The sequence below is a fragment of the Pituophis catenifer genome, unplaced genomic scaffold, assembly GCF_029215685.1.
Source record: "Pituophis catenifer annectens isolate HBS135680 unplaced genomic scaffold, rPitCat1.0.hap2 SCAF_1, whole genome shotgun sequence".
Lineage (NCBI taxonomy): Eukaryota > Metazoa > Chordata > Lepidosauria > Squamata > Colubridae > Pituophis > Pituophis catenifer.
Genome location: NW_027256881.1, coordinates 217170027 through 217183886, shown reverse-complemented (window position 1 = coordinate 217183886; position 13860 = coordinate 217170027). Strand labels below are relative to the sequence as shown.

At 38.4% G+C, this 13860-nt stretch overlaps 1 protein-coding gene across 4 annotated transcripts in view; it reads left to right on the top strand.

Moving 5' to 3' along the window:
• The window catches only part of R3HDM1 (R3H domain containing 1), a 63437-nt gene extending 56067 nt beyond the window's left edge, over positions 1-7370 (top strand). For all 4 annotated transcript variants that reach the window (XM_070947739.1, XM_070947887.1, XM_070947827.1 and 1 more), the window contains 4 exons: positions 343-493; positions 1514-1593; positions 4531-4615; positions 5970-7370. In XM_070947739.1, the coding sequence (XP_070803840.1) occupies positions 343-493; positions 1514-1593; positions 4531-4615; positions 5970-6340 (687 nt within the window). In that variant the 3' untranslated portion in view covers positions 6341-7370. The remainder of the gene's footprint in view (positions 1-342; positions 494-1513; positions 1594-4530; positions 4616-5969) is intronic.
• Positions 7371-13860: the final 6490 nt, after the last annotated feature.

Genomic DNA, 13860 nt, shown 5'->3' with positions numbered 1-13860 from the left:
ATTTGTTTGTCACGTTGATGTTATGCCTCATAACTATAGGAAAGGAGAATCATGCTTTCAAGAAATTGCTAAGTGTTTATGCTTTCATTAGAAAAAATATGTATATATATGATCAATCATGGATAAGAGAATGTACATTTACAATATGTGTATAAGAAATAAAAATAAAAAAAACTTTTTTCAAAAAAAATTGCTAAGTGTGAGAGTTCAACAGGGTTGCACATCACAGAATGATTTTTACTGAGCGAAGATGATTTAAACTAGACACTCGAGTGTATTAAAGGCATATTTTTTCCCATGCTCTGACAAAATTGTACATTTTCTGTCTCATTAAATTAACAGCTACAACATAGTCCACAAATAGGTAGCCCTGCCACATCTCCAGCTCAGTCACCGGCACCAACTCAACTTTCAAACATGAAGAACATCCGTCCCACTTTAACACCTCTTCCTCTTGTGCCCCCATTCTCACGACATTTCGTTCCTGGACAAGGTAAGGATTCCCGTTTGCTAAATAACTGATTATGCTCTATTACTACTTTTAAAATCTAACTAGGAAGTTACATTTTGTTTCTTTCAAAAAAAAAGGGAAGTTTTGCTTTCCCATTGTTATTCCTATTCAACTGCCTGCTAAGTAAGGACACAGCTTGTGTCAATTTATTTGCTAGCAGTGTGGGATTTATGAATTTTGGATAGTGAAGTTGTGTCACAGAGATTTTTAATTCTGTTATTAGAAGGGTCAAATTGATGTGTGTAACCTTCGCCTCCACACTTTTGGGGCGCTTTGCATCCTCGCTGACCATTTGTCAAGCTTCAGTGGGTTATTGTAGTTTTCTTGAAGTCTTTAGTGTCAGGCACAAGTAACCAGACCTGCCCATATAATGTTCAAGTTTACCACTTTATTACATTCTGCGTATTATACAGGAAAGTCCCCCGACTGACAGCCTTTGGCTGAGAACAGATAGGTGAGGTTCTATGGACTTTAAGGGGACTCAGTTCCAGACCCCTTGCGAGTGCGCAAGGACTTCAGCCTCATTCCTTCCTGGAGGCCTCTCCCCCTGCCTGGCTGGGTCTCTCCCAACATCATTTCATCAGCTGTTCATTAGTATACTCTGCTAACTTTAAAGGGTTTACAATGTTTGGGGCTGGCAATCCTGATTACAAGGTTTTGCATTTCTATCACATTCTTTTGGGTCATTTCTTTTTTTGCATGTGAAGGTTGTACCCTTTGTACCCTCCAGTTTACAACGTAATCACTGTACATACATTTTATTTTACTTAGCCCATTCTTCCCTGTGATCCCAGACCATCATATGTGGTACTTCTTTGTGCTGCCATGAAGAGTTGGGGATTTTTTTTTTTTAAATGGAAAGTTCCCCAAATTAAAATTTTCTCCAACATTTTGCTAAAAATAGATCTTAAAGAGTAAAAAATACTCTTTAATTTTTCAGTTACCTATTCTTAACATAAAATAGCATTGGTATTTGAAGTTGACATTATCTTGTTTCTTCAGGAGATGCCAGATATCCCCTACTTGGCCAGCCTTTGCAGTACAATCCTTCTCTGCCACATGGGCACATAGCAGGTCCACAGGTACGAAAAAAGAGCTTTCTGTACAGCAGGTTACCAAACAGAATAACACCAAATGTTATCATTGTTCAGTCTCTAAGTCATGTCCGACTCCAATGAACCATAGCACACCAGGTTCCCCAGCCCTCCTCTTTATCCCGGAGTTTGCCCAAATTCATGTTCATTGTGTTGTTGACACTATCTAACCATCTCATCCTCTGCTGTCCCCTTCTCCTTTTGCCTTCAGTCTTTCCCACCATCAGGGCCTTTTCCCACAAGTCCTCTCTTCTCATAAGGTAGCCAAAGTATTTGAGCTTCTCCATAGTGTAGAAATGGGAGGTGCCAGTCTGGGATATTGTAAGCTCTAGCTCTATGTCCTGAGTTGAAACTTCTGAAGATCCGCCTCCCTGGTGACGTCTCTTCAGTTTGTTTCAACTCAGCCTAGCTCATGGTTGCAATCCTTTTAGCTCCTGAGCTGTGAGTTGAGCATATTAATATTTCCCTGGACTTTCCTCCTTTTATTATTTTTCCTTCTTTGTTTTCCTTCCCTTTGAGACTGAAGTTGAGAGCTACTCATTTCTAAGGTATTGGCTGGGGAGGGCTGATGAAAACTCTTAATCCCACAACACATGGACAGACACAACCACAATTTCAACCAATAGATTTTTAGCATTTGAAACCAAGCCAAATCCAAAAATACTAGGGAATTCTTGGAATCTTGGCATTCAGACAAATCAGCTGTCAAAAGACATAGAGATAAACCACATTTACAAACCATTCAGAAGAGACAATAAAGAGAAAGGAAACAAAAAAGACCAGAACCCCTCCTTTCCAGCAGCCAACATTCAGATAAACAGAGATCAACAATAGATAAACAGAGATCAGCACTAGACAAACAATCAGGTAGAAAACAATATTCTAATCAAGGAACCACCAAGGAGGAAACTATTCTGTCATCAAAACTAGCAAGTCAAGTTACTACAGGTAGTCCTCAATTTAACAATAATTCATTTAGTGACCGATTGAAGTTACTGAGCACTGAGAAAAGTGACTTATGACCGTGTTTCACATTTACAACTGTTGAAGCATCCCATGGTCACATGATCAAAATTCAGATGCTTAGCAACTGACGCATATTTTTGACAATTACAGTGTCCTAGGGTCATGTGATCACCTTTTGCAACCTTCTGACAAGCAAAGTCAATGGGAAAGCCAGATTCCCCCTACCAACCAGGTTACTAACTTAACTGCAGTGATTCACTTAACAGTTGTGGCAAGAAAGGTCGTAAAATGGGGCAAAAACGTATTTAACAAATGTCTCACTTAACAGCAGAAATGTTGGACTCAATTGTGGTTGTAAGTTGAGATCTACCAGTATATACAAACATGGAGCAAACCCTATAATCACATTTATGATGTTACTTAGTTAGGTAATAAAACATCTGCAGGCAAACAACTAAGCTCAGAGAGCACCAAGGTCTTCACAGGTTAGCACGTATTTGTAAATAAAAATGTATGTGCCTAAAAAAAAAACCTTCCATCAAATATTAGCTGCTTCCCTGAGTCAGAAATTGCTTATTACATTGAGAAAAGTGTTTCCTTTAGAAAGTGATCCTTTTGGACATGTGCACACGGGAATACCATATGTATTTAGCAAGATGTAGTTATGTTCATTATCAAAATTTGGGATTATTTGAGGTGTAAACATGTGATGGTGTTCTATATCAATCACTTTGACTGAGAAAAGTGTTTTCTTTAGAAAGTGATTTTTAGATACGCTGTGCATATCAGTTTCTCTTTAAAGTAAATCTTGGATAATTGTTCCTTAAGTCTATTGAATGTGACTTAAATGGATAGTTAATGCTGCAGACATAGCTTATATTTGCCTCTTTAAACAGCATAACACTTAGAGCTACTAGTGTGTGATCAGAGATGTCCAGTTAAACCTAGATTTGGAGATAAACAATCACAAAGGCTTTACTTGGATCAAAGATACTTACTGTATTTTTCAGACTATAAGACGTACCGGACTATAAGATTCACCTACCTTTTTTAGTGAGGAAAAGAAGAAAAAGAAATCCGCCTCTGCCTCTGAGCAATTTTGCCTCGTTGCAGCAAACAGCCTGCTTTACTTTCATTTTCGTTTTCAGCATAGCTTGATTAGCACAAGAGAAAAAAAAATCTTCTCCAGCAATTTACCTCCTTGTAGCAAGCAGCAGAGGCCCCCGAAAAACAGCTGAGAGTAAAACAGCTAAGAGTCAGGAGGCCGATCCAATCAACTTGTGCTAATTAGACTGTGCTGAAGCTGAAATGAGCTGTTTTTTCTTGCTGTTTGCTGCAAGGAGGTAACTGCTAGGAGGCAGAGGCCAAAGAGTGGGGGCCAGTGGGTGGGCGGGGCTACATTCGGTGTATAAGACTTACCTAAATTTTCACCCCCTTTTAGGGGGGGAAAAGGTGCTTCTTATACTCCAAAAAATACGGTAATTGCCCATATTGAATTACCTACAACAAATCAGGAGCTTTGGTGTTTTGCTATTCGGATATCATTAAAAACTTTCCAGTGCAATGAATAAATGATTTGTTATTTATATTCCACCTTTCTGTCAATAGGACTTTGAAGGCAGGTAACAATAACAAATAAAACAAAAGACCTTAAAATAGTTAACAGTTAAAATATGAAACAGTTAAAAGCATAGCTCTGTTTCATGAATTCAAGTTACAGGGTGCTAGATCTCTTTCCAAGAAGAAGCTGTAATATATCATTCAAATGACTCCATTAACATTTGATCATGTGGCAATCTTCATTCTTTGTGGTTGGAAAATATGTATGTGGGAAGTAGAAGAAATACCATTCCTGATCAATTTTTTTGTGTATATGCATCTGATCTCACTCTTTTTCTCTCTCTCTCTGTTTCCCTCCTCCCTCCCTCCCTCATCTCTATCACACCACTTCTATTTTAGTGTCAGCCAGGAAACAGACATGGAAATAGAGGAAGAAAACCAGCTAAAAAGGCTGCTTCAGCTGATCTTGGTGCGGGAGAACCAGGCATGTACCTCATTGTCTGGTATAATTTTGTGATGCAACTGTAGTACTGTTGGAAGTATATTAATATATTTTTCAGACTATAGGACGCCCCAAAGTATAAGACGCACCTAGCTTTTGGGGAGGAAAACAAGAAAAAAAAATCTGCCTCTGCCTCCCAGCAATTTGCCTCCTTGCAGCAAATAGCATGATCAGCTTCAGCACAGCCTGATTTAGCACGAGCAGCTGATTGGCGGTTGGATCTGCCTCCCGGAATACCTATCAGTTGTTCCAAGCTATGGGGATTGCTGCCGCCCATTGGTGCTGGCACCTCCCATCACTGCTACCACCTCTCGCCGCCTCCGCCTGCCCCATTTTTGGCATGCGCATCCCTTTTTCATCTTCTGTGCATCCTATTTTTGGCCTCCGCGCATCCTTTTTGGTCCGTTCCAGGCAGTGGGGATTGCCACCGCTGCCTATCCCCACCGCCTGGAACAGGCCAAAAATGGGATGTGCGGAGGCTGAAAATGGGATCTGTGGAGGCTGAAAATGGGGCACGCAGAGGCAGTGATAGCTGGCAGCGGCAATCCCCGCAGCCTGGAACAGCTGATAGGAGGTATTCTGTGAGGCAGATCCAACTGCTAATTATCTGCTTGTGCTAAATCAGGCTGTGCTGAAGCTGACTACACTGTTGCTGTTTGCTGCAAGGAGGCAAATTGCTGGGAAGCAAAGGCCGAAGGGTGGGGGCCAGTGGGTGGGTGGCGCTTCGACAACATTTGCTGTATAAAACACACAGACATTTCCACCCACTTTTTTTTTGGGGGGGGGGGGGGAGTGTGTCTTATACTCTGAAAAATGTGGTATATCTCTTTCTATTCCATGCTGCTCTGTAGGCATAACTATGATCTGGAGATGAATACAACTTACCTTAGTAATTCTTAACCTGTAGGCTGGTGGCCCAAAATGAATTGACATGCATGGGGTGTGGGGTGGGGCACCATAGTAATACTAAGAACTTGAAATTTTATTTGGCACAAGCATGATCCCCAGATGTGTGATTGATTGGATTTAGTTGATTTGACAATCTTGAGGGCAAGTTTGGCCTTATATGAATAGGTATGTTTTCTCATACCTTTGAGAGTCATCCACTTCTCTCACCAGCTTCTATTTTTCAGTGTCTATACCTTCCTTTTCCTGCTATTATAAAGTGGCTATCCCTTGATTATGGAACCCATTTGCCCTTTTCAGATCCCAAAATTGGAATAGGTTGAGGAACAAATCTAATATATTCACACAGTTTTGTACTTGGGCCACTCTTTACTAAAAGCACCAGTATATTACATCCCCTAACAGCCATTTTAAATCCTGTGTTCTTCAGTTATAGGAAAAGTTTTGGAAATTACTGAACTGCCAGAGGGAATAACTCGTGCAGAAGCTGAAAAATTGTTTGTGGAACTTCTTAAAGTTGGTGCCAAGATTCGGTGGCTACGAGACCCTCCATCAGTGCAGGTGCATCAGCCACACCAACACCACCATCGCTACTGTGGGAGTGGAGATAGCAACGTAAACACGGAACCCTCCAAACTTAGTGACTTGGCATCCACGTATACAGTCCTGGCAACGTTTCCCACCATGTCTGCAGCCCAAAATGCATTGAAGAAACAAAGTAACTCACTGAACAAGTTTAGGTTGAGAACAAGCAAAAAGCATTACGACTTTCACATCCTGGAAAGAGCTAGTTCTCAGTAACAGTTACGGCACTGAACATTCAGCCTTTATTACTTCCATGTCCTTATCTCTCTTCTACTTGATTGGCTTGATGTTTATGGTTTTTTTTTTGTTTTTTGTTTTTTTGTTACTGTCTTCATAAAACCCCTTGGATGTCAGACACCAGTAAAGTCTTTTAAGAATTAAACCCAGTGATCCCGGAGAAGATGCAGGGGAAAAAAATTAAGTTCAATCATCAACTTACAAAACACGGCTGTGATAGGATAAAACGGACAGTCAGCCTTCTGTAATGAATGCTATTAAAAATCCCTTTTTGTAATACTTTTATTTTATATTTCCAAATTCTTGTACCAGATCCAAAGCTTTGTTGTACAGCAAACTTTTATTCACAAGGAATAACCATATTCTTACCTGCATTTTGTAATCCCTTTGTATAAAGCCAGCACGCGTCTCTCAGTTTAAGAGCAGGGAACTGGGGTCAGAAAAGAAAGAGAAGAGCTTCAAGGGAATTACAGTCTTTCTTGCCCAATATGCAAAAGGCAAAGAAATTAGCTGATTTTTTTCCCTCCCTTTTCTTCCTCTCCAAGATAACAGAGTCCTACAGTAACTACTGAAGACCTTCTCCACCCCTTCCCTTTCTAGATTTCTTTAGGAAATGTGAATGGTAACTGCCAATAAATTCTACTTTTGAGCATTTTGTTTCTATTCCAACAGAATAAATATTAAAAAGGAAAAAAAATGACCATCACCAATGATTTTAACTGGAACCCATTAGTTTTCAGTTAACGGTTAAAAGGTGACTCTCCAAATGGTAAAAAGTTTGCACTTTAATTGTGTTCCCATCAATATGTTTATTTCTTTACTTTTTTTTTACTGTAAGTGATCACATTTGATAAGTGCTGGAAACTTCTTAAGTGGTTTAGATATGTTTTTTTTTTTCATCATTTGTAGAGGATCACTGGACATCAAATGATTCATTGCACATATAAAGGAGACACCTTTTTCAATTTCTGTATAATTTGCAAGGCTGTACAATGTGTGCTGATGCAAGTTTGGGAAAAATAAATGTTTACAAATATACATTTTCTGGAGTGCTGTTTTAAAGAAGACGAGTTCAGAACTGAACTATGTTGGGAGATGGATCCTCACTGCAAAGGGTCATATATCTAATGATAGTTTGGTTATAAATGTGAAAGATTTTAATGATTTATTAATATTTTTAACTATTGAATTTGTATTGTTCAGGTCTTCATGGGAGAACTTGAGTCTATTCACAAATTCAGAAACAAAGATGGGTTTAATAAAAATGTGATATTTTAGATACTGATTGGAATATATGCTGTAGATACAACAGAATATAGTAGAAACTCAGCTGTGGGTCATTGATTAATCATGGGAAGTCTGGTACAATCCAAATGCTTGCCTGAAATTCCCATAAATTCCGGTCATTAACAATCCTAGTTGTGATTCTGAGAATTTGTGATCTAAAATAACTGGAGATGTATGATTATTTGCTCTATACTAGGCCCTAGAAACTACTTGAAGGATGATTTATAGGCAATCAGGCCTTTTTTGCAGTCTAAGCTAGTTTGGCCAATTACAAGGAATTGATAAATTTGTATTCCCCCAAAAAAAGAAACCTGGGAAGACTGGATGCCATTTATCATGCAGTACAACATGATAGTTAACGTGTCAGTGGTCTGGGTAAAGCCACGTATGGTGTCTGGAGCAGAAAGTTATATGCAGTTCTTTCATGTGACTGCTAGAACTCTCGAAACCAAGATTTGAAAAGCAATTTCAAAAGGAAAATGAAGGGTCCTTGATGCTATCATGAGCTTGGTTGTTTTCTTGCAGACATTCCATTATCCAAACATCAGTGATGATGTTACCTAGTTTGGGAAATGAAAACATCTGCAAGAAAATAATCAAGTTTGGAGAGCACCAAGGACCCATCATGTCAACCCTGAGCCACAAATATTCTCCTTTATTGAAAATGTAAATGTAAAGTACAATATAATAAAAATCTGTTTATGTGAAAAAATAACAAAGTAGATAAGAGCAGTTCTCTTTTCTTTACATATCACACTATTAATTAGTGTATGATGAGAACATGACAAAAGATTTATATAACATACATTACACTATGCCACAGCTTAAACTATATTGTGCAGGATTCACAGCATAAACTTGTTTACAAACTGCAATGGCTAGTTCACTTATGGATTTGGCTTAAAGTGTTCCATGAACCTAGCTATAGTAAAAATCACTGTATTGCTCTGGATTTCACAGAGGGCTTGTGGGGTCTCATACAGAATCTCTGCAAGCAGAGTTGGGTGGCACATAAATTAACAACCGGTTCGCCCAGCACCGAAAATTTGAGAGTGTGTACACGCTCACTTTGCTCATGTGCGAGCCTTCCGCACATGCACTTCACTCACCTGCGTGGCTTGCACACATGCACGCGGCTTTAAAAACACAACTAAATAGGACTGCATAGTGCCGGGGCAGCAGGTCGCAATTATTGGTTCGCCTGAACCAGTCCGAACTGGCAGCAGCCTACCGTCTCCAAGTGAATATCAAATAGTAAAAACAAAATGTAGTGAACTCAGGACTTTCAGTTAAATGGTCAGGAAAAAAAAGTATGTTCCAGTCATGAAAAAACAGTAAAACTAGATATTGGTAATTGTGTCTTTGAACAATTGGTTTTGGAGAGAGGAAATCTTGAGTTAACTGCCCAAAAGTGTAAAGATGACTAAGGTGGGTGGATTTGAAAAGAAAATTCATAAAAGGTTAAGATACTAATTGTGATAATTGTTAATATGGCAAAGAATATTTAGAAGCAAATCTAAAAAGCCATCTCATCTAGTGCCCTGCTCAGTACCGAATCCACTAAAGCAACACCATTAGTCTTTGTTTAAAAGACCCCCATGTTGGGCAGCCAGCACCAAGCACAAAAGAACAGCTCCAAGACTTAATCAAGTTTATTGAATCACCAGTTTACAAGAATCTCTCTAGACTTGCCTGCTTTTCCCTGGGAAAGCCTAATCTAGAGTTGTTTTTGATCTTGTACACTTCCTCCCACCAATAGCATCCAAGCTGGAATATCTCATTGATTCCATCATTCCACCACAGCCATTACTCTGGTTATGATTATGAATTAATAATGGTTTTCTCAATTTTTCATAGTATGCTAAATGTTAATTTTAGGAGCTTGGATTTGCACAGCACAGTAGACTAAAATGTTGGCTAGTCTGTAGTTTGTTGCGTAATCTAATGCAAAAAAGAGTATCAGAACAAGTGTCTCTCTAGACAACAGCTTTTGAGGAAAATGAGGATACAATTACAGTAGCCTTCCATTAGTAGTAGTCATTTTCATAAAATCATGGACCTGTAAGGGGCCATATAGGCCATCAAACCCAATTATGTTCCATACAGCAATAAAAATTAAAATATGACCAACAATAGCCATCTCACTTCTGAACCTGATTGTAAGGCCTGCCACATTACTGGACATTATTGCAATCTTTCAATCTAACTCTTTATTATCTTTGTTAGTAAATGTATTTGTTTCATTAGAAAAAGAGGCATACTCTTCCCTAGGCACAAATTCCAAACCTTTTCAGCAAATTAGCTCATTTTTTTACAACTTGTATAGTGATCAGTAAAAGTTTACGTTAGATCAGGGAGGAGAGGTGCAATAACATTTATCAGTCATTGAGGACCACAGTGATTAGAACTGACTGCCCTGTGAATAAGGTCCATGAGCTCACTTTTATCTTGATTTGGCATGACAGTCTTTAGTTTTTAAAATCTGAAGGAAATTTTAGCATTTGACCTATTTGGGTGTTTGTCAATTGAATGGAAACTACCATACATTTCGGAGTATATGACGCACTTTCCCCCCCCCTAAAAGACGGTGGAAATGTCGGTGTGTCTAATACACCGAATATGGCCATTTTTGGCCTCCTGAAACCCCGCCTCACGCATTGTTTTTGCCAAACATGGGCCCGTTTTTTGCAAAAACAGGATGTGCAGACGGTTTGGGAGGCCTGCAGAGTGCTCCTGGAGGCTGGGGAGCGCAAAAAAGGAATGCATGGGAGGTTTGGGAGCCCAAAAACAGGCCCGTTATTTTGCAAAAACAAGCCTGTTTTTCACAAAAATGGGATGTGCAGAGGGTTTGGGATGCCTGCAAAGTGCTCCTGGGGGCCAGGGAGGGCAAAAACCAGATGCACGGATGCCAAAAACTATTTTTTCTCTTCGAAATCTTGGTGTGTCTTATACTCCGGTGTGTCTTATAGTCCGAAAAATACAGTATTTTAGAAATACCAGAGGCTTCAAAAAAATTCCCGAGTTAACTCACTTCTGAATTAGACTGGGGGAAAAAATTAAATAGAGATTTAAAAAAAGTGGCAACACATTTATACAATTTTAACAAGCTTTTAGATGCTGGAAAGTGTATATTTGTTGGTCTTGGTTACTGTAATTCACAGCTAATAATTCTGAGGCAGAAGTATTGCATTGTGCTTTGCATGGGCCAGCCTTGGAAGACCGATCAAAAATTGCAATTGTTATAGATGGCAGCAGTCTGACTGTCAGCCGGTGAAATTCTGTAGAAATAGGACAGCAATATACAGGTACTGCATTAGGTACCAATAGGTTTCCGGATACAATTCAAAATGTTGGTTTTGACTTTAAAAAGCCTAATGTGGTATAGTTCTAGATATCTCCAGGACTACTTCTTTCAAACAGAATGTCCAACCTGTTTGCCCAATGCAGGTGAAAATGCTGCAACTCTCCCTCTCACAAGAATTGGGGGGGGGGCAAAAGTAAAGTGCTTATTATGATACCTAGCCTCTGGAATGATCACATTCCAGAGACCCCAATGGCTCCAAACTTGGTGGCACTCATAAAAATAGCAATGAGAGGGCCTTTAGATTCTGGTAGATTGTTCATTGGCGGGGGCTCTGGTTAGTTGCTCCTGTTGATCTGTAATTTTGCAAACTTTCTGTCTTTGATTGGCACCTTGTCTTTGATTGTTTCATGGTATAATTGGAGGGTCTTGTGATCTTAAGCTTTTAAATAAACCGCCTTGAAACTGAGTGCCAAAGAATTGAGGCCTTTGAATTATCGTGCGACTCCCTTGGACTGCAAGGCGATCAAACTGGTCAGTCCTAGAGGAGATCAACCCTGACTGCTCTTTAGAAGACCAGATCCTGATGATAAAACTCAAATATTTTGGCCACCTAATGAGAAGGAAGGGCTCATTGGAGAAGAGTCTAATGCTAGGAATGGTTGAGGGCAAAAGAAGAAAGGGACGACAGAGAATGAGGTGGCTGGAAGGAGTCACCGAAGCAGTCGGCGTGAGCTTAAATGGACTCCAGGGGATGGTAGAGCACAGGAAGGCCTGGAGGAACGTTGTCCATGGGGTCGCTATGGGTCGGACACGACTTCGCTACTAACAACAACAAACTGGCTTGAGTTATTTTGGAACATAGCGATATATAAATTTGTAATAAATTAATAAATAAGCTCTTAACCATACCATAAAATTGTATAAAAGTTCATCAAAATGAGTGCTTTACACACTGATAATATATTAAATTAGGGGAGCTCAAATGCTGCAATTCTTTGACCCCCAGAATGATGAGATTATGCAATCCCCTAAACAAAATTAATAGTTTAATTAGAGTCAGGATTCAACAAAAAGTAAATATGCCACTTACATTTAATAATTTAATTTTAATCTATATAGCAAAATAAGGGTAAACTGCAACAATGTTTTTATCATCTGTTTTCATATGATGTTTTATTTTTGTTTGGCTGTGTTGCTTTCAGTGAGCAGTTTTTCTGATTAATAATAACTGAGTTCATTCTACTCCAGTGGCAAACAGACTTGTGTTGTCCAAAGATACTTAACTTTCATCATACTTTCTTGAAGCATTAATGATAGATTGCTCACCTCCAACTCTTCTATCATTTTGAAATGCTAGAAAATTAAAATAGTGGATAAAAATATTTAATTTCACTGCTATGTACACTTCTGATAAACTATTCCATACCACACCACCAGAGATAACAAAAACACCCAAATATTTCTGTGATAATCCAAGGCCAAGTATTAGTGATTTTAATAGTCTGATCTGACTCTTTTAACTATATATCAACAGTCACAACTCAAAATTTGAGAACCCCTGACATAATTATTGAAATGTTCCAAAGACACAAAATTGCTTCAGTCATATTGTGGTAATATCTTTTTCCTTTAGTGTGAAAAGAAGATAAATGAATTAAATATGTATTTCACTCTGATATGTGTTTATTCAGAAATAAATCCTTTTAAGCTTTGCAAGCACAAAAGGATAACCTAGCTGACTTGATTAATATTCAGACTGGAGACCGCTTTATATTAAAATGCAGGATGACTCATTCCATAATCCCCAAAGAATTATAGTTTTGATACCATAATTTAAAAAAAACTGGTTGGCAACTTGAACTTATTTCCTAAAATCAAGTTTATTATTACCCTCATAAAATACTTAGGGATCTTTATAATAAAAAAATATAACTGAAAGCCCAATCCCTACCAATGTGAAAAAAAAGTGCACATATAGATCTAACAGTGCAAACATATGTATGTACATAAGTCCAACTGAACTCAAGGGACTTAGTCACAGTGAAGTATATCTGAAATTTCAGCTTGAAATATTAACCCAGACAGCTACTGATGCTGGTAGAAACATGCTGTCTGGTAACCATGTGCAATCTAATGGAGTTTCCTAAAAGGGTGTAATAGTGGTAACATTTATCTTGGCTTAAAATCAATAAAGTTATTTTAACTAAAGTTGATCCATTATGAATCCTGGCATAATTATAATGCTATTCAAATTTCAATTATGTTTCTTTAGAACCGTTCTTATTGTGTTCTTTGCTATCAATGGTCACAAGGATGGCACACATATTCTGCTATAATCAAGAGCCTACTGTCATCTTTGCTAGAAAGGCTTTCTTCAGGCCTAACAATAGAGAAAATTTCACCTGTTAAGTATTTGCCTGCCTATCGCATTCAGGGGAGTGGGTAGGATGCATTAAATCCATGAGCTACAATGAAACAAAGCCAATGGTGGCAATCAAACTTCATGAGCATTATGTTTACATTTCTAAGATGCCTGTAATTTAGAATATAGAAATAACCTATTGAGGGTCAGCCACAATAGCCAATATCAATTTCTGCCCCAGAGGTTTAAATTTCTGAACAATGTTTTACAAATTTCACAAAGTGGTTTAAATCTCAACAAAACAGTAAGAACCCAATTTTAAAACAGAAGGTATTTAACATGAAACAATACAATAATGCACGATTATGATTATCAAAAGACATAGCACAATAAAGCAAAATATATCATCACTACAGAGTTCATTTCTTCTAAATATAAAGTTTATACACCCATAGTTTATGGGTGAAATTCCCATAAACCCCCACAACCACTTAAGGTGCAAGATCTCTTCTGCAAGTTCATCGAGACACAGAAAATCTAGAGCTG